Source organism: Urocampus carinirostris, chromosome 9, assembly GCF_059441175.1.
Source record: "Urocampus carinirostris isolate Australia breed hairy pipefish chromosome 9, RoL_Ucar_1.0, whole genome shotgun sequence".
Lineage (NCBI taxonomy): Eukaryota > Metazoa > Chordata > Actinopteri > Syngnathiformes > Syngnathidae > Urocampus > Urocampus carinirostris.
Genome location: NC_142357.1, coordinates 26,928,267 through 26,948,546, shown reverse-complemented (window position 1 = coordinate 26,948,546; position 20,280 = coordinate 26,928,267). Strand labels below are relative to the sequence as shown.

The following is a 20,280-nucleotide window of genomic DNA, read 5'->3' as shown; positions in this document are numbered from 1 at the left end:
CTAGAATACATCAAAGTTGCTCATGGATCAAATAACCATAATCAGTTGCCCTGTTTTCAAAAGCTGACTTATGATTGGTTTTCAAAACCCATTAGCAACTGTGATGTCATCTTCATCTGACACCATGTGGCAAAATGGCTGCCTACAGGGATGGACAGAAACAAGTGGTTATACTGCTTTGTTTACATTGTATAAACTCAAGGATTGTCAGAATAGCAAGAAAGCATTGAACATAGTATGGATAAAATAACTGTTGTAAAATTATACAGACACAGATCTTATTCTCGTCTTTTTTTAATAGGCATATTTTGTCCAACATGTAGAAGATGACCGTCAGTCATTTAGTGCTAATATCCAACTCTTAAATGGGCATTTTTTTCCTATTTATTTCACACTTAAAATAAGTTAAAAGATACATACAAGTCAAACATTAGATATATGCATACTGGCAGTAACACTCAACCAGTTGTCTGAATTCCTATAAAGAGTACATAGTGAAGGTAGGAGAAAACAAACATTACCTGCATACACCACAAAGCCGATAGCATGGTTGGTATTTCTTACAGTGCAACCTCGAAGGAGCAGACTCTCAATTCCAGCGCCCACCTTCTCTTTATTTGTTTTTTCTCTGTGGCAGAATAACACTTCTTGTTAGACATTCATTGTATACGTCCCACATTTTCAATTGTCTGCCTTTTAGGCCTCAGCTGGGCAGGGGTGGGAGAGATGAGCTCTTCGATTTGTAACTCCCAGGGAAATTGATTAGAGTCTATTACAGCTCTAATGATTCCTCTGATGGCATCAGAAAGTGCAGCGAGTGGTTAGGAATTAGGTTTTGCTCTACTCTGAAATGTTCCATGAATCTAGAAGCCTTCAATGTCGACCTTAAAACACTTCTTTCACCAGTCCTGAATTGTCTAATAAAATTAATAAATACATGAATGAATGAATGAATGAATGAATGAATGAATAGATAAATAAATGATAAAGAATATATATTAAAAAAATGCTGGGAAAAAAACTACACAATATAAATAGAAATTTAAAAAAATAACGTAATATCACATAGGATTATATTTATTCTGTCAGGTCCAGAATGGAAACGGGACCAACTCGCGTAACGTTTCTCACAAGTTTTATTAGAAGAAAGGGAGAGGGTTGCGCCCACGATCCGGGGATTGCTGGGCGCGAGAAGCAGGTGGCTCTGAACGCGGATGTGGGACTTCCGTGGCGAGCGATGGTGGTGTCGGGAACGGAAAAAAACGGGTCAGTAGCCGGGATAGAAGAGCAAAAACGTGGTCGGGATCAGAAACAAGCCGAAAACCAGGAGAGGAGAGTAGACGTGGTCGAGATTAAAGACTGATCGTTATTTAGGACGGGAGAACAGACGTGGTATGTTAGGAGTGACAAAATTGGATAGACTGAGAAATGAAATTGTGAGGGACAGAACTGGAGAAGTCGTGGAACTGAGCAAGCGTGTTGATAAGAGAGTACTCGGTTGGTTTGGACACATGGAAAGGATGGATGAGGAGTGAATGTTGAAGAGGATCTACAGAGCAGAAGTCAATGGAAAGAGACCAAGAGGAAGGCCGCGATTGACGTGGATGGATGGTGTTATGAGTGCACTGCAGGATAGAGGTCTAACTATAATGGAAGCTAGAGCACTTGTTGGTGATAGAAAGGAGTGGAGAGGTGTTGTGAAAGGATAGTGGGATTGTGGACCCGTTCTTAAGGATGGGCTAGGCACCCGTATGATGCGGCAGGGGTAAACCAGTGAAAGCTGTCGGGCCCTGCTGTTGAACAAAAGAGTGTGTTGTGTCACCCTGACTTGAGTGACATGGCCGCTTTCTGGTGTCCCATTTCATCTGGACGGACGAAAGCATGACCGACTTGGGTGGCGAGGTGCTTAACTCGTTTGGGTGTTTGGGCAATTGGGTTGGCCATGGTCCAAAAAATTTTGGGTGGTTTTTTTTTGCTATTTAGTTCCCTTTTATTTTCTTTGTTGTTGTATGTGTGTGTCTTGCTGTCGGTCACCCCTCTTGAGGGATATGACCAAGGTAGATAGATAGATAGATAGATAGATAGACATAACACGAGAAGTACCAAGAATTTTCTTACCCTTCCAGAATAACCAGTGGATAGGCAAAAATCTTCATTATTTAAAACGAACAAAACAACTCAATAGCCCACCTACCTACCTACCAACATTTCTACCTACCTACCTCCTTATCTACCTACCTACCTTTCTCAGTCTCTCTCCCTCCCTCCTTCCCTGATTTCCTCCCTCTCTCCACTACTTACCTACCTATCCACCTATTTGGTTTGTTTAACTTTCTTTCTTTCTTTTGTTAATTATTCGTGTGTTACTGAAATCTGTACATTTTTAGCACACATTTTATGTTGTTTACTATTTTGACTGGATAGATATTTTTCCTAAATATTGAACAGCATCCATCAACATCACAGCAATCCAAAATTGACCAGCTTTATACTGGTAAACTGCCACTGATTGTGTTTGACTTCAGAAGAAAAACTGTGAAACTCACACATAACACTTGAAATGATTCAGGTTGTTGTTGGGCTTCTCACACACCACAACATTGTTGAAACTTTCAGGTTCAAAGTCGGGCTCCTGCGGGAAGAGAGAGCAATTCCATGTCATGAAACCAGTCCATCCAGAGTGACATGAAGACACACGGAAAGGCACAGATTTGTCGTACAAAGTCTTACTTAGCGTTTGATACAATGACCTACATGTTCTGTAAGACATGCCAGCTTTAATTGTTTTAGCGGCATCAATAATGATGGGAATCATGACATTAATTACAGGCCATGCTCACCGTGACACAGATGCCGGGAACCACCTTTCTTTCTTTTAGGTTGGTTTCGCCGTCCAAGTTGGATGTCTCGATGTGGCACACACCGTTGCGATTTGATGTATGCAGGAGTAGGAGGTCCGCTGGGACGATTTCGTTGCAAAGCGCCTTGACGAAATCTCCCACTCGCACGTCCTTCCAACGTCGCTCTGCAAATTGCTTGTCTTTCCTGAAAGACCCAGCGTTAATGTTTTCACAGGAGACATGAGGCATTTGTAAACATGCACAAGCTACTCGCAGAAGTTGAAACAAGAGGGCTTTTTGCCCTCAGGTTGTGCAGCGTCCCACGGGAAATCTCGTCTATGTAGCTCTGCTTGAAGTGCTTGCTAAGTAGCAGTGACAGATAACTGCAGGTATGCTGTCCTTCATGTACAACCTGATCGGTTGGCTTCCTTGCAACACCACACCTGGGATGCAATGAGTAAAAAGTGGACCGTAAAATTTGGACTATAAGCCGCGACTTTTTCCCCAAGTTTTCAACCCCTCGGCTTATGCAATGATGGGGCTAATTTATACAGTCTTTGTAAAGGCCACCAGGGGCATCCGAACGAAGGACAGGGTGGGACACCTGGAATATTTGTGTCGAGGATGACGCAAGTTCAACGTAACTTCACGCTTTGAGCATGAACAGAACTAACATGAACAGAAGCTCATCATGGAAAAGGTGTCAATCGGAAGGGGAGGGGTTACTACCATATTGGGAACCATTTTACGAGTGTGTTTAAATATTTTACACGGTTGGCTTCTATGGATAGTCCTTGATGTCATGAAGCCATTTTCGCAGACATTATCTCCAGACAGAAGAGCAGTTTCAGCGACAGACTGCTGTCACTGTCTTGCACTACGGACAGACTGAAGAGATCTTTTCTTCCTCATGCCATGAGGCTCTTTAACTCCACCCGGCAGAGTAAAGGCCCACATTAAACCACACCACCTACATTGGATATTACCGAATCTTACTGGAATATGTATTCTGTGTAGCACTATTTAGTTACTCTATATAACACGCTACAGTGGGCATTTGCACGTCACACTGGGTATTTGTATATTGTATTCTTTTGGCTTTATTATTGTACTGTTCTCAGCTCAGGGATGCTGCTGGAAATGTGAATTTCCCTTCGGGGATGAATAAAGTATCTATCTATCTATCTATCTATCTATCTATTCAAAGAAGTTGAAAACAGCCAGTGGAGGTAATGATGAGTTATGCCACATCTTGTTTTAGACTGATAGTGATGTTTCTCTGATAAGTATTTTTAAAATGGTCTTCATATCTTGAATCCCAAGAGTTTAAGACTTCCAATGAAATGTTTCTTGACGTAATTTTATGACTGCTGACATCTTACGGACACGTATTTGTTTATCAAAAGTCGGGCAGCTCACGGGCAGGAATTGGGAATGTTAAGGGGGTAAGGTACCTTATATTATTAAAACTCTTTCTGTGTAAATATGTAAATATCTCATGTCTCAAAATGGGCACATGCGGCTTATAGTCAGGTGCGGCTTATGTGTGTACAAAATGTTTTTACTTTAAGAATGTACTGGGTGTGGCCTAATCACACCTCTGTATTCTGAATTTTACGTATTTTTTATCTATCTATCTATCTATCTATCTATCTATCTATCTATCTATCTATGCGTCTATCTATGGGTCCGTCTATTCGTACTTCCATCCGTCCGTCCATCCATCGTAAACAATAGATACTTTGGTTAATGTGAGTGACGCATTTAGAAAATTTTTCTAAATATTGCAAGTATCTGCTGACATATTGACTAGCCACTCTAAACTGGACACACAATGACCCAAATTTGTCACTGCATTTCCTCCAAAGTATGTTTGTGAGTGATTATTTTATACCGATAGCTCGTTTGGTAATGTGATCTCAAATGTGTTCTTCCCATGTTCAAGTCAAACAAATCTTCTGTGATACTAATACAAGAAACGGAAAAGTCAAATAATGTGTTTTTCCCTCCATTTCACATTTGGGAAAAGATTCATTTTTTCAGCATTGTCAAAAGCATTCTCCATCCTGAATTCTAAAGCTAAAGCTCGATACTTTGTGTAAAATTTGCAGTCACTAGCTTAAACATACCGAGCCGAGTCATTCCTAAGACTTAAAAAGTGGTCGGCGGCGCCCTCTGTTGGCTGCGGCTGCATCGGCTCGCTACAACGGGTCAGGTGCAATCGACATTTCGTTCTGTGTACATTGTTACACAGAATGACAATACAAGGAAATTATTATTATTATTATTATTACACTACAGACACGTCAAACTGGACTATACTTGGACTTTTCTTGCACTACAGTCACTTTCAACTGTGTTTTATCTTTATTTTTATCTTATTGCCTTAACTCATCTTGAGTTAATATTGTTTTTTTTACGCTGGCAACCGTGTGGACAGCAAATGAAGAATTTAATTGTGCAGGGAAACGCGGTTCTTTACTATGCATATGACAATAAACACTTTGAAATTGAATTTAAATTTGAATCTACAATGGTCCTCAGCTGCCTTTTACTTCATATACTTGATATATCTCACGAAATAGGTTTACATGTGTTCTTTATTTACATACAGTAGGTGACCTCAGACAACCTTATGAGCAGTTTATGCAGAACAGCTATCGTTTCTTGTTTGGATTGCTAAAGCAAAGAAAGATTGACAAGAGTGTGAAGTCGAGATAAAATAGATTAGATGACAGGGATGATAAAATCCATCAAGTCTTTTTTCGTATAGGTATGTTTAAGCTAGCGGTAGACTATACTGCTTTACAAATAAGCCTAACTTTGATATTTGGTTTGCCCATTGACTACACTTATACATGCAGGCATTATCCAGACAAAACAATTAAAGTAGCATTAATGTTAGATTTGAAAGTCACTTTGTAAGATCTATAATATGATCTTGTCATCAGATTTAACCAATCAAAACAGTTTACTCATTTTCTTACCACAGAAGAGTATTATAGATAATCTAAAACAATATCAGGGTGAACAGAAAATTATATGTTCTACTCACTAAGTGGTCTATAGTGCAGGAACGACTTGTATGGGTGGTGGCCATCTTATGTAGCTTCCTGGTGAGAAAGCCTACCTCGAAAACAGTACATTGATTTTTCTGGCAAGTTTTAAGAGGTGTTCTACTCTGTTCTGTTCTTTTTTAAATTGAATGACGCAGTTTTGAAAAGTGTCGATATTTCTATGTGAATTCTGAATCTGAATCCATAGTTTGACTGCATGATAACATAGTCATTGTTTGAGGCTTAGCTGACAATACTCTGTCTGGTGCCAGCACTCAAGGCCACCTAGACTAACACACAAACACTTTTACACTTTAACAAAAGGTGTTCCCTTCAAAATGCCTGCAGTCTAATTTTAAGTACAAAACCAAGAAACAGCATGTTCAAATGCAAAACCCTCACGAAGGTTAAACACTTTACTGGCAAATCTTGTGAAGCCCTTCAGCCTCACTGGCAAGAAAAGACACTCCACTCCCCTTCTACTTACTCCAACTCCTAAAATCACACTACTGAAATGGTTGGGTAAACGAAGGAGTTTTATCCTCCTTTGTAAATTATTCATTTTACGGCAGTGATTCAAAAATAGATACCCGCTAACCTTAGTGTCTCTGCTGACACAACACCCAGTTGAGGCTTTCATCAAATGTGCACAATGCAGCAGCTAGATATACTGTTGTGAGCCTCTTCAAAAGAGGAATAATCTCCCACACAATTTCTATTTCTAAGTCAAGAATTCCCACAGGGAGCTCAAACGCAGAAGAGGAGGAGAAAACACACACTGTGGGACACTGGCTTGCGCACACTCATGTAGACGTCTATTTCGATCACAGAGGGGCCTTGAATGCACCATTTTGGTTTCAATGCACGCATGTTCTTCGAATGTTACCTGCTGTAGATGAAACAGGGCATGTTATTGAGTTTCCTGTCCGACTGGTACCTCCTGAAGTCCTCCCAAGCGTCTTTAAGGGCAGTCAGAGCCAGAATGACACAGATGGGGATAAGCGCCACCTCGGGCTCAAAAGCGTTGACCACCGGCACAAAGTTCAGGATTGCCAGACCCACAAAGTAGATGTTTGCTAGGCGGTGAAACTGCTCAAAGAGGTTGAGTGGTATGAAGAAGAGGATGGTGTATTTGGTGGTCTTAATAGAGTTCCCCGGCAAGTAGCGGTTGGGTTGCTTCTTCTTCCCCAGGCCTTCATAGGGCAGATTTGACACCAAGTGGCGAAGCTCATTGTCCCGTATCCTTTGACCTGTCAGGGAGTCCCTGATCAGGGACAGAGGGTTCCACCATGCCATGGAAGCACTCTCGGATTGTCCTGATTCTCAAAAAGCTTCTTTCATTTCATCTTCTTATTGCTGCTTCACTCTTCCAGCCAGTATGTGTGTTTCTGGCCTGTTCCAAGCAAGTGACGGTACTTTTCGGACTTGCTCCGCCCTTCAGGTTGACAGGTGTGTTCACATTCCTCAAGTCATTGTCTTCCAAAAGGGACTAATACTGTAGCTCTGGTGAAGTTTTTGGCTGTTATTATTATTTTTTTAACCTGTCCTGTTTGGCTGCTTGGTAAGACAGGTTGATCTTTATGAGACGTAAATGTTTGATTCACTACTGATTGATTCAGCAATTCTTTGGTCAAACTATCCTGCCCAATTTGTTCAAAAACATACTTTGTTCAGTTGATCGGATGGCATCCAATGTTGTTTGACACAACAGTGTTGACGTAGCTGTAATTACTCAGACCATACCCAGCCTTAATTGTAAAGTAGACTTTTGCTGCCATCATATGACATGGATGACCATTTGCCTGTGCACTGCCTCAACATTATCAATCCAATTTTACTGATTTTGAATACGTTAACATTCAGGCAATATTCTTTTTAAGATGAAAATTAGAGTTTCTGGAACAATCAGACAAAAAACATTTACATGGCTAGCAACAAGAATTAACACTGTATACATGGTTTTTGTGTGCTTCGATCGGTAGGCTCGAGCATGCCACCTTTCTCCTGAGCGTGCCATCAGGCAGAAAAACTGGAGGACAAGTATATGCCCAGTATTTAAAGACTTTGTCTCCAGCAAAAGCTGTTACTTTGATAATCCCAATCCTCTGCCTGATTATACCGGTCGTCGATCTTTTTGGGACTTCCTGAACTTTGCCAGCCGCATTCTTCCAGAATGTGTTTTTTGTTACTCGTTTTATCCCCCCACGTGAATCTGCTCTCATGCAGCTTGTTTGTCTGCGCTTAGGTCCACCCCTACCAAAACATAAGATCAAATCTGTGTTTTGTGTGTTTACAAGTTGTGCTTGTATGTTGCTCACCAGGAAACCTGTCAAAAAACACTATGTATGGATAAAATTATAGCGATAGAAAATTAAATTAAAGTTAAGCATTCGTTACAAGCCTGTTTAGCAAGTTATCCAGAGTTAGCTTGTGTTTTTCGTTTTTGTGCGAATAAGCCAAGGTTAAGTGCGGAACCAACAAAACAAAAAGCAGATAAAAAAATCGAAGATACGCATGAGGTATCATGTTTATTAGAAACCCAAATATAAGCATTATCTATTTAAGAACAAATTTCCATGGTCAGAAAACCAGAGCATTGCAGGGTCTTGGAATATTGGTGTCTTTGTCTAAAATCCTCGAACTTGAGCTCTGCTAATCAAGGGGATGGGAAACATGTAATTTCTGTGAAAACCAAAACTCAATGGATAATTGACAACTAATATACTGCACTGTAAAAGCTATATTGATAAAAATGACAACCCTAAAAAAAGTCAACTGTTCACAGAGGTCACATTTGTGGCATCAGAAATTGTACTGCAGAAACCAATGGACTTAGACTCCAGAGCGAACTAAAATAACTCACTAACCCTATTGGGGGAAGAGCCTTACAATGAGGGAACAGACCTCACCAGGAGCATGTTGTAGCAAGTCCTTTTCATATTCATAACATGTTATTTTGACTACAGTGAATTATACACTAATCTCTTGATGAATGTTATTTTCGGTTCAGTACAGTTGTCTATTGTAAGCCTCATTTCTATGAAATCTAATTGCAAATGAGGGGCTAAAATTAAGGCTTATGAACCAAACCAGGTACACATACCTTCGTTCCAGGACTAGAATAAATACATGTTAAAAATAATAAATTTACAACTTTTTAGGGGTCTATTTGTTTACAATACTTTTAAAACCTTTTGTGACTTATTACCTCCGGAAAAAAAACTTCCTTTTAAAGGCCTTCCTGTAACTTTAAAGGGAGACTGTGTAATATTTGACCACAAGATGTCACTGTATTGTGTAGGACAACTGTAAATAAGGTAGAATGCAAACTACTGTACGGAGACTCAAAGTGACAGAATTGCACCATTTCCTGGTCAATTATTTTGCTCAGGATTTTGCCCACAAGGTTTTAGTTTTTGTGGGGTACCCTTAGCAGCAAAATGGCAAATAATCATGTCAGCTCCCTCTAAGTGAGTCCTGATGTCCATCCATCCATCCATCCATTATGTGCAACGCTTATCCTCAGTAGGGCCGCGGAGGTGCTGGAGCCCATCCCAGCTTACTTCGGGCAGTAGGCAGGGACATCCTGGACTGGTTGCAAGCCAGTCGCAGGACACACTGAGACAGACACTCATACCTATAGGGACAATTTAGACCGGCCACTTAACCTGACATGCATGTTTTTGGAATTTGGAAGGAAAAAGGGGAGAACATGCAAACTCCACACATGAAAGCTGGTAGCTGGATTTTATCCCATGACCCCAGAACTGTGCTGCAGATGCGTTAACCACTCAGGGCTGTCCTGATGCCATTTAATATAGATACAAAATGTTTCAACTGCGACTTTAAAAAAAACAAACTCATTCAAGAATTAGAATTATGATAGATTGTTATTATTTACAACATAGTGAACATTGTTTACGAGATTAGACATGGCACTCCAGGACAAACACACAATACAAACTTAAGAGAAAAATAAGAATGTCAAGATAAATAGGCAAAAATAGGTTCAAGGTAGTGTTTTGACTTGTATAGTTCATGTATTCTTGATTGTATTCAAATCAATATTGATTTTTAAATGAATGTATTTTTTCTTCCCTTTAGGAGGTGCAGAATAACACACAATCAATGTTCCCTCTAAGCTGCCTGCATGCGCAATCGCGCACTCTTCGCACATTCTCAGCGCACAAGAAAATCTATCCAGGGCAATGTTCCCTCTAAGTTGCGTGTGTGCGCAATTGCGCACTACCCAGAGCTTTTCGGTACACAAGAAAATCTAGCCAGCTCATAAAAATCAGGGCTCGAAATTGCTAATTAAGAAGCGAATTAAGTCAAAGTTACAGTGCATGAAGGTAAAAATACACGGGTTCCCCTGACGTTGTGTTCTAAATGCGGTATTTTGAAGTCAAGGTCGAAATAGAACGAAGTTGAGTAAAGTCAGTAGAGTTTTTCGAGAACCGGCTTCTTCGGCTCGGCTCACTAAAAGGAACCAGCTCTTTCGGGTCCTAAATGGCTCTTCAGGTTGTTTTTGCTTCTTTCATCCCAATTTTATGTAAAATTATGCACAAAATGACTTAAAGGAAAGGGGAAATAAAACAAAAAAAGAAAAAAATACCAAATGAAAAAGTAGTGAAAAGCTGAGAGAAAAAATAAACAAGAGGAAGAGAAAAAAGAAGGAAATTTTCAGAAAAAAGCCAGAAAAAAAGAAAAGAAAGAAACAAAAGAAAAAAAGTAAATACAGAACACAAAGAAAAAAGTAACAGCTAGGAAAAAATAAACACGATGAGATTTTATTAATGGAATTTAAAAAACAGGGAAAAAGCAGAAAAAGTTTGTGTTGCATTCAAATAATTTCCAATTATACCAAGTCAATCTTGTTGCCAACATTGTAATTCCACTAAAAAATGTGATTAAATACAGTTGTGTATCGTGCAACTGACTAAATAAGCCCTCAAAAATGTTAGTACTATGCGACAAAAGATATCAGGACAAAAAAATAATGGAAATCTTGTGAAAGAATTGTTGTAAAAATAAAAGACGTTTGTAGGCCGTACAACCTTTGCAATAATACATTAGTCAATTCATTCAAAAGTGAAAAATTGTTTTGCATTGCCGCAAACCCAGCAAAATGTAACTTGATTTCAAGTTTTGGACATGTTTTAAAATGGATTAGTTGCCACACTTGGGATTGCTGTAGCTCACTGTTGTTTCAAGCGTTGCTCACCGACTTTGTGTGAACGCTCAGACCCGTGGAAGATTACAGGGAACATTGCACACAATGTTCCTTTAGTTTCCTCAATTTATTTCATATGTGTTTTTTTCCTGTTTTCCTAATATTCCACATGACTTGACAACATAACAACCTAATACATAAGGATGCAAAGATCGTTTTGCGTTTAGAGCACTGACGTCAGCTTTCGCAATCTAAATTGATTGATGGTGTTTAAATGTGAGTTTTTTTTAGCAAAAAGAGCAGACCTTGCACAGATGGAAAGTATGTAGGATGCCTTCCACTTCCTCATGTCGACATATGTTGTCTTTTCCAGATTAGGCTGCTAAACCTGTTCAAACAAGCCAAATTTGCACAGGGGTCATGGCATTGATAACGATTACAATATTTACACAAGGAACCAAACCAAACCCGCCAGATTGAATGCATCGAAATAATATCGTCATCCTGCAAAGAATCTTTCGTGAAAGATTTTTGTTTCACGTCAAACTCAACCTTGCATGTGATTTGTGATCAATCCATGTCCTTGAATGGTCAAGTGTGTGTGATGTGGGTGCCAAAATTGGCTTACACATGATAGAACTATGAGTGCACGCCACAGATATAAAAAAAAAAAATCACACATGCTTCCGCGGAGCAGAGTCCTGTGCATCCCTAATTAGTTCAGTGACACGGAAAGACTACAAAGTCGAAAGCATCTGCCGTTTCTCTCCTTTTTTCTTGAACATGGCAATATTAACGCTCTCCTCAAAGCATCTTTATTTTGGTCTGAAATAATGCACATTGCTATTTTAGTAATGCACGGAGGGACATAATTTCAGATTACATGTCAGATTACATTAGATATTACATCTCTTTGTTATTGTTTTCTATTCAAGCTCTAGATTTGTAAAAGAGCAAGAATTTTTAGTCCTGTTTAATACATCATTAGACTTTGGCTCCCTGTTAGCTTAAGATGTGATTTTAAGGTTCTGTTGGTAGTACTGTATACAAAATAAAGCAGGGACAGATTTAATATCCCTCATGTTCCAGAGCCTTCGCTCTGAAAATGCTGGTCTCCTAGTAATCCCAAGAGCCAAGAAGAGATCCGCAGGTTCGAGAGTGTTCTCCTTTCGGGCTGTTGAATGCTCTTCCCCCTGAGATTCGATCTGCAACCTCAGTGGAACTGTTTAAATCTAAACTTAAAACACACTTCTATTCTATAGCATACGAATAACCTATATTTGATGTTGACAATATCTGTGTATTATTTGTTTTTGCAACATCCGTTGCAGCCTGGTCATCCTCGAAAGGGGATTATCTCATGTGCGGTCCCTTCTCAAGGTTTCTTCATTTTCCTCATATAGAGGTTTTTGAGTTTTTCCTTGCCCTCATGTAGGTTTTAGATCAGGGGATGGTGTAATAATAGTCTGGTTTGCAACAATCTGTGGTCTGTGCAGCCGTTTGAGACTCTTTGTGATTAAGGGTGAAACAAATAAACTTGACTTGACTGGACTTGACTTTAAATCAGGGGTCTTAAACTCAATTTACTAAGGGGCCGCTGGAGCTAGGGCCTGTGTGAGGTTGGGCCAAGTTGGGTTTTCCATTAATATGAAAATAAACCGATCAATCATGAATACATGAATCTGAAATTTGCCAATCACTTATGAATAAACTAATCTGTAATTTGCGTGGGCTGCCCTTACATTAAAGGGACAGTGTGTATTATTTGATCACCAGATGCCGCTGTGTTGTTTAGTAAAACTGAAAATGAGTGCTAAAAAGCACAAGGGGAAAGAAAACAAACTACTACCAAACCATTCTTCTATTTCTTTGCCTAGCCTTTCACAAGGTTCTTGTTTTTTGAGTACCCGTAGAAGCAAGATCTTAAACAATTCTGTTAGCTCCCTCGAGGTGAAGCGTATCTTATGTAAAATAAATGAAAATTTTTGACCGATGAGTATATTTTTAAAAAATGCATGTTTATATTATAGTGCAACTATTTCTGCTCATTAGTTTTTAATCAATATTGGGTTTTTTTTTTATTAACGAGGAGGCGCCAAATAATACAAACTAGCCGTTTAAATTTTCATACGAAGGTGGGAGGCAACAAATAACCCCCAGCCCGTGAGTTTTTTATCCCTACTTTAAAAGAAGACCAATTAAGTTTTTTGACTTTGCTTTTTGGTTGTACAAAAATCATAGAAGTTAAATTTCCTCCCGATCTAAAAAAAAAAAAGAAAAACCTTCAGTGTTGTTATATTTTTTCTTGTTGTCAAAGATTTCAGCCCGAGGATACATTGGTCCTAAACTTACCCCATTATTACATATACATACACATGTAAACAAACATCTCATCTCATCATCTGTAGCGCTTATCCTCATTAGGGTCGCGGGGGGGGGGGCTGGAGCCCATCCCAGCCATCTCCGGGCAGTGGGCAGGGGACACCCTGAACTGGTTGTTAGCCAATCGCAGGGCACACAGGGACAGACAACTCATTCGCTCATTCACACCTAGGGACAATTTGGACCGGCCAATTCACCTGAAATGCATGTTTTTGGAACGTGGGAGGAAACCGGAGGGCCCAGAGGAAACCCACGCAAGCACGGGGAGAACATACAAACTCCGCACAGGATGTCTGGAGCTGGATTTGAACCCACGACAGGTTCCCATGACATGAACTGTGCCGCACAAGCGCTAACCACCGCGCCGCCGTGCTGCCCTGTAAACAAACATATATGTGAACATATAATAGCCTCATCCAATATGATTTACAACTTCCGTATTGAAATCAGAAGTTTAAAAAAAAAAACTCATTTAAGAATTAGAATTGTGATTGTATTTATTGTTATTATTTACAACATAGTAAACATTGTCCGCTATAAGCGTGTAAAGTTCCGACTCCACTTCTCACTTGAAACTTGAAAGGGTGGATGTCTATAAATACTGAGCTTTTTTGGGAGTCTGCTTCAAAAATAACATTAGCTAGCAAGTAGCTAGCATTAAAGTAGCTATTTTAGCATCTTGCCAATTTTGTATTTTTTTTCTTGTATTTAGCCATTTTACAGACAACATTTAGTGGGCTAAAATCAAAATGTCAAACCAACAACAAAAACTGCCCTCATATTTTTGTACAGGTTTGAAAGTATGGTGGTTGGATAATGATATAAGCAGTTAGCTTTAACTATGCTGCAGTGGTGGCAGGGAGGAAGTACAAAGCCAAAATATGTATAATACAGTGTTCTCATGCGATTAAAGTACAAGTGAATAAGAACAAACTGAGAAATTAATACATTTTGGGGGATACTTACCTATTATTTGTTAAGACTGTTGCTGTCGAAAAGCACAACTTCTGCGATAAGTAAATGTATTTTATTTAGGTTTTTCTAAATATTATTACAGAAAAAAAACCTTTGAAAGAAAAATACATTTGTAATCAGTGCCGCTGGTTTCCTGGTCTCTGTTATTAATCTTTTAGGCTTCCATTGGAATAGAGCAAGATAGCTGTGGTTCTCCTTTACCAGCAAAGGTGTCTTTCTTTTTTTTTCTTGTTCTGACCAGAATTGCTTTATAAATTGGAAAGTAAGATAAGACTAAAAGAAAAGACAAAGACAAGCTAAGGTTGCTATATTATTGTTAGCTTAGTTTTCTTCACAGATTTTTACTATGTTTCTCTTGCAATATATAAGCAATGTCACGACCAGAACAGAAGTAGGACCCAGATGCGTAACGTTACTCACAAGTTTATGTCGTGATTGCCAATTTGGAGCACCTGCGGCAGCTTGATTCGCGCCAACAGCCCGGACAGCTGATTGGTGGACACTCCCTTTTTAAACCCCCGGCTTCCTTTCAGTCATTGTCAGACGTTGCGAACTGTTGTATTCCACTCAGTGAGCATTCCTGTCCGACTTCGTTTTCTGCTAAACCTTTCTCCTGCCTGATCTTCGTTTTTGACCCGTTTCTGGACCTGATTACGCACGTTCTGCCTGCCTCCTGCCTACAACCCTGATAACGAACTCGACATCGCCTCTGATCTCCAGCCCCTGCCAAACGATCTACTATTCCCACCTGTCTTCGTCCGACACGGAAGTGTCACTCCCGCCTCGCTCGCTCCTGTTTTCCATCAGTTCTCGGATCAAGCAAGCAAGCAAGCCTTACTCTCCCTCTCCTTTCAATAAAAACGTACACTATTGAGTCCTGTGTCCGTTCTGGTTTGTGACAGTTTATTGAAATATGGAAGAAAGGCAGCGCCAGTGATCCGGTGTTTGCTACACGTGGGAAGCAAGCCGCTCACGGGATTGGAGCGTGTTCTGAATGCGGAAGTGGATCTTTCGAAGCAGGAGATCGTGGCGTAGTTGGACGGTAAAATAGGTCGTTAGCCGGGACGGGAGATCAGAACGTGGTCAGGGGTCAAAAACCGGGAAGTAGCAGGAGACAAACAGGGAAATCAGGAACGGACAAGTGGAAAACGGGTGATAAAACGGGACCGTCGGGGGTCACAGTCAAAATGCTTGCCTTGTGAAACATAGAGGTTCGCTGATGGACTGACAACAGGCGAGTGAAAGGACTGAGCTTAAGTAGGACGGGGAACCAATCAGGTAACCAGCAGCAGCTGGCGCCAAACGAGCGGGCACAGGTGAGTGTAATGAGTAATCATGACAAGCAAACGTTTTTGTTGCTGTAAAAAGATTATGTTTTACATTGATAGGCAACTAAAACCAAAGCATCAGCCATTCCATTTCCTTTAAGGTATCGTACAATATAGGCTGCATACCATTTTGAGTTCACTAGCTTGTGTCTTTATTTTTATGTTTCATTTTCCAATGTCAATCATAGAAGCGTTACAAAGTATATATTAAATGAATAGTCTTGAGACATTCCAAAATATTATTTTTTTTATCACATGTACATTTTTGTAAATGTCTTACCGTTTAGGGAATCCAAACACCTCCTATTTTATTGCCATTCTATTGTGTTCTTAGTTGGGAATCAAACATTAGTCACACATTATTCTCAGCCAGGACAAAATCCCTTTTAAGATATTAAATATTCAGTGTTTTGCAATATGAAATATTCACTCGCAGCCATTTAAGGGGCTGCAACCGCGTTGAGGTCAAGGAAGCCAGTTCAGCAGAGTGGAGTGATGGAGAACTCTTTTTCTTCTTTTTTTCTTTCTTTCTCCTGTCTTCTTTTTTCTAAGCAGTCATTATTTCTCGCGGACCCGAGTCAACAAAGTGCCTCCGTATGAATGCGACTTTGCTTTTTACGTCACCTTTTTTTGCCCATCCATTATGCATTGCGAGATTAAATGCTCATGTCTCTATCCAGCGGCTCTTTTCTGGTTTAGTTGTTCACCCAACAGTACAGTTACACACAGTAGACACAGTTGCATATTTGGTAGCTTGAGTCAAAAATTGATAGTTGTGAAAAGAATCGGTGTCATGAACCGGAACAGGATCAGGACCCAAACGCGTGACGTTACTCACACAAGCCTTTTATTTTACAGGAAATAGGGAGTCATGCACGTTAGTCTGCCGTGAAATGATAGGAAGCCAGAGGGCGACGAGATTGATACCAATTGCCCGAGTTAATATCGGACAGATGGGGTCGATACAGGACCGGATGGTAATGAAACAGGATATCAAAAAAAAAACAGAACAAACTAGACGGGAACGAAAACTGAGAATTATAAACAAGACAAAAATAGACTGGACCGAAACTGGAAACCGATATTAAACAGGACAAAAGTAAACGGGAACTATAGGGAATACCAACAGGAAATAGGACAAAGTCAAAACCCACATCTCGCGGAGCAGAGGTTCGTTGACGGACTGACAAAGGAAAAATGAGAGCACTGAGCTTAAATAGACGGAAAGCCAATCTGTCAATGAGCCACAGCTGGCGCCACACGGGCGGGACCAATTGGGCGCCATGGCAACCGTGACAATCGGACTATGTGACTGGGTGACAACAGAGACAATACTGTACATATATATAAATTATAGTTGCCCTCACTAAAAGTATTTTTTGTCGCTTTGCTCAGATATTTCTTATAGGATTCACAAATATTTACAAGATATGTGAGAAATCTTTATTAATTTATTTATTTATATTTATTATATATTTCTAGTGTTAAAACATTTTATTCATTGACAAAAACGATATTGATTTGAATAGTAAGAAAGAATGCATGAACGATCATACAGTATAAACACGCTTTTTTTTTAAAGTACTCGTAGGTCAGTAATTTGCAATTTTTTTTTCATAACATAAGTCTCACCGAGACGGAGCTCACATAGTTGTCTGACAGCTTGCTGACACGGATACCCAAAAACTAAAACCTTGCGAAAGGTTGGGCAAAAAAATTAGAAGAAAAATGGTGTGTTTTGGTCACTGTCAGTCTCCATAGCTTGCATTCTTCCTCGGCGTATTTGGTTGCAACACACAATACGGCGACATCTTGTGGTCAAATGATACACAGTGTTGCCTACTTTGCTCAGCTATTTCTGAAAGAAATCCAAGAGATTTGTCAAAATGTCCTTAAATCCAAACAGTTGACGTGGCTTGGTAAATTTTTGGATGAAAAGTACTGTACGTTTAATGTATAAAGTCCAAACCTCCTCATCATACCTGCCAACGCTACTGCTTTACGTGCAGGGGTAACCAACATTATTGAGGCCGAGAGAAACTTTGATGGCACGGAGTAACACAAAAGGCACCTTTATAATGCGTTTCTGGAAGAAGAATTTTAATTAATTTAATAAATAAAATTTTCTGCCTTACATTTTATTATCTTATCTGATTTTAAGTGAGAACTGATTAATAATTATAATATACCAACTTATTCAACAAGGTAGGAAACACATAAACTTCAACATGGAATATTTCTTCTTAACCTTTCTGATTGTCTCAATTACAAATAACAACTTTCACAACATTTTGCAGGAAATCACGTTCAATTTTTAAATACGTTATCAGTTTCAGTCTCATGAACTCTGCACTATGTTTGTACAAATCATAAACTAAGTTACCGCGCACCCCCACGGTGTAGAGGTTCAGGGTTCAAGTCCAGCCTTCCAGAAAATAACAAAAGAACATTCATGAAGAGAGTAAATTGATAAAACAATATGACCATCTGAGCTTGTTGTACAAGTGTAAGCGCTCCTTAACAAGCTGAATCCGGTTCTGTTCAGAATGATCCATCCATCCATTATCTGCACCGCTTATCCTCAGTAGGGTCGCGGGGGTGCTGGAGCTCATCCCAGCTATCTTCGGGCAGTGGGCAGGGGACACCCTGAACTGGTTGCCAGACGGGCACACAGAAACAGAAAACCATCCACTCACTCATTCACACCTAGGGACAATTTAAACTGGCCAATTAACCTGACATGCATGTTTTTGGAATGTGGGAGGAAACCGGAGTGCCCGGAGGAAACCAACGCAAGCACGGGGAGAACATGCAAACTCCACACAGGAGCTTCGATGTCATGATCTCAGAACTGTGCCGCACAGGTGCTAACCACTGCGCCGCTGTGCTGCCCCTGTCCAGAATTACCTATGCCTTAATTATGTCTCCCCTGACTACCTGTCCTGGGTAAGACTTAAATGGCAGCTGCATAAGGGATTTTTGCCTTTTTTATGTGTATTATTATAAAAATTCCTATTCTAGAAAAGCTCCTAAAGTAGACTATAATTGTGCCATATGATAATGTAGATATATATTGTCTGAACATTTTGATGTCAACAGTGGCGTTCTACAGGGCTCTGTACTTGGCCTGCTACTATTTAGTATTTATATGCTTCTGCTTGGTGACATTATCCGCAAGTATAACATTTCTTTGCAGATGACACTCAACTGTATCTGCCACTGGAGACAACCGCTTCGTTAAGTTGGATATATTTGGAGGCCTGCCTTACTGAGATACAAAGATGGATGTCACTTAATTTTTTGCACCTTAATCCAGAAAAAAACAAGATGTTCATTGTTCATCCAGCTTATTGTCGTGATTTGTTCTCAAACACTGCTTTGGACCTTGACAAATGTATTATCAGCTATAGTGACTGTCAAAAATCTAGGTGTTATATTTGATCCTAATCTGTCATTTCAGGTACATAAGAAAAATATGATTAGAATAGCTTTCTTCGGACTCCGACATATTGCGAAGATCAGATGCGATAAGATTACAAATCGTGTGTTAATTACTTCTTTACTTGATTACTGTAATGTATTGCTTTCTGGTCTCCCGATATTTAGCATCAAGAGTTTGCAGCTGGAAACTATTGACTTTGACCAATATTAACCCTATATTCACTTATTGGCTCCCAGTCAGCTTAAGATGCGACTTCAAGGTTCTCTTGCTATCATACAAATGTTTGAAGGGACTTTCCCCCTCTTATCTCTCTGATTTGATTTCCCCCCCATATTTTTTCTCGCACGGCGCCTCCGCACGGAAAATGCTACTTTACCTGTGACTCCAAGAGCAAAGAAGAAATCTGCAGGCTCGAGAGCGTTCTCCATCCGGGCTCCAGTGCTGTGGAATGCTCTGCTTTTGGATATAAGATCTGCAACCTCAATGGAAGTTTTTAAATGTAGACTTAAGACCCACTTCTATTCAATAGCTTATAATTGATCCCCACTTCAAATTTTTCTTTTACTGTCCTTTCCGGCTGCCTGGCTGGTGGTGAAATGAGGGAGAAGGACGTGTCCAGATGAGTTAGCGGACCAACATCTGGACCTGAAGTATGTTAAGGTCTGCATCGACCGCCCGACACAGATGGAAAGCTGCGTCGTTGCTGTCATGGACTTTCTGAACAGATTTTTACCAAATTGTCTTACCTATGTTTTTCTCACTATGTTTTGTTGTTTTGTTACCCAATGCAAAATCTATTGGACCCTGGTCATCCTGGAAGGGGCATTACTACTTGTGAGGCCCCTTCCTAAGGTTTCTCATTTCCCTCATGTTGAGGTTTTCGAGTTTTTCCTTGCCCGCATGTATGTTTAAGATCATGGGATGGTGTGATCGTAACCTCTGCAGTCCTTAAAGACATTTTGTAATCAAGCGCTATACAAATAAATGTGCCTTGACTTGACTCTGAGTTGGCATGCTCAATTTTCGGATACTAAGTGTCCAATAGTCTTAAAAGTGTGAGGCCAGCCAAGAAAATGCCACCCTG

The 20,280-nt window shown here is 39.9% G+C and overlaps 1 protein-coding gene across 1 annotated transcript in view; it reads right to left on the bottom strand.

Moving 5' to 3' along the window:
• Window positions 1-7,268, bottom strand: part of atp10b (ATPase phospholipid transporting 10B) — a 42,529-nt gene extending 35,261 nt beyond the window's left edge. The window contains exons 1-4 of the mRNA XM_088343390.1: window positions 6,783-7,268; window positions 2,841-3,045; window positions 2,547-2,632; window positions 522-628 (exon numbers count right to left, since the gene is read on the bottom strand). Of these exons, the coding sequence (XP_088199516.1) occupies window positions 522-628; window positions 2,547-2,632; window positions 2,841-3,045; window positions 6,783-7,192 (808 nt within the window). The 5' untranslated portion in view covers window positions 7,193-7,268. The remainder of the gene's footprint in view (window positions 1-521; window positions 629-2,546; window positions 2,633-2,840; window positions 3,046-6,782) is intronic.
• Window positions 7,269-20,280: the final 13,012 nt, after the last annotated feature.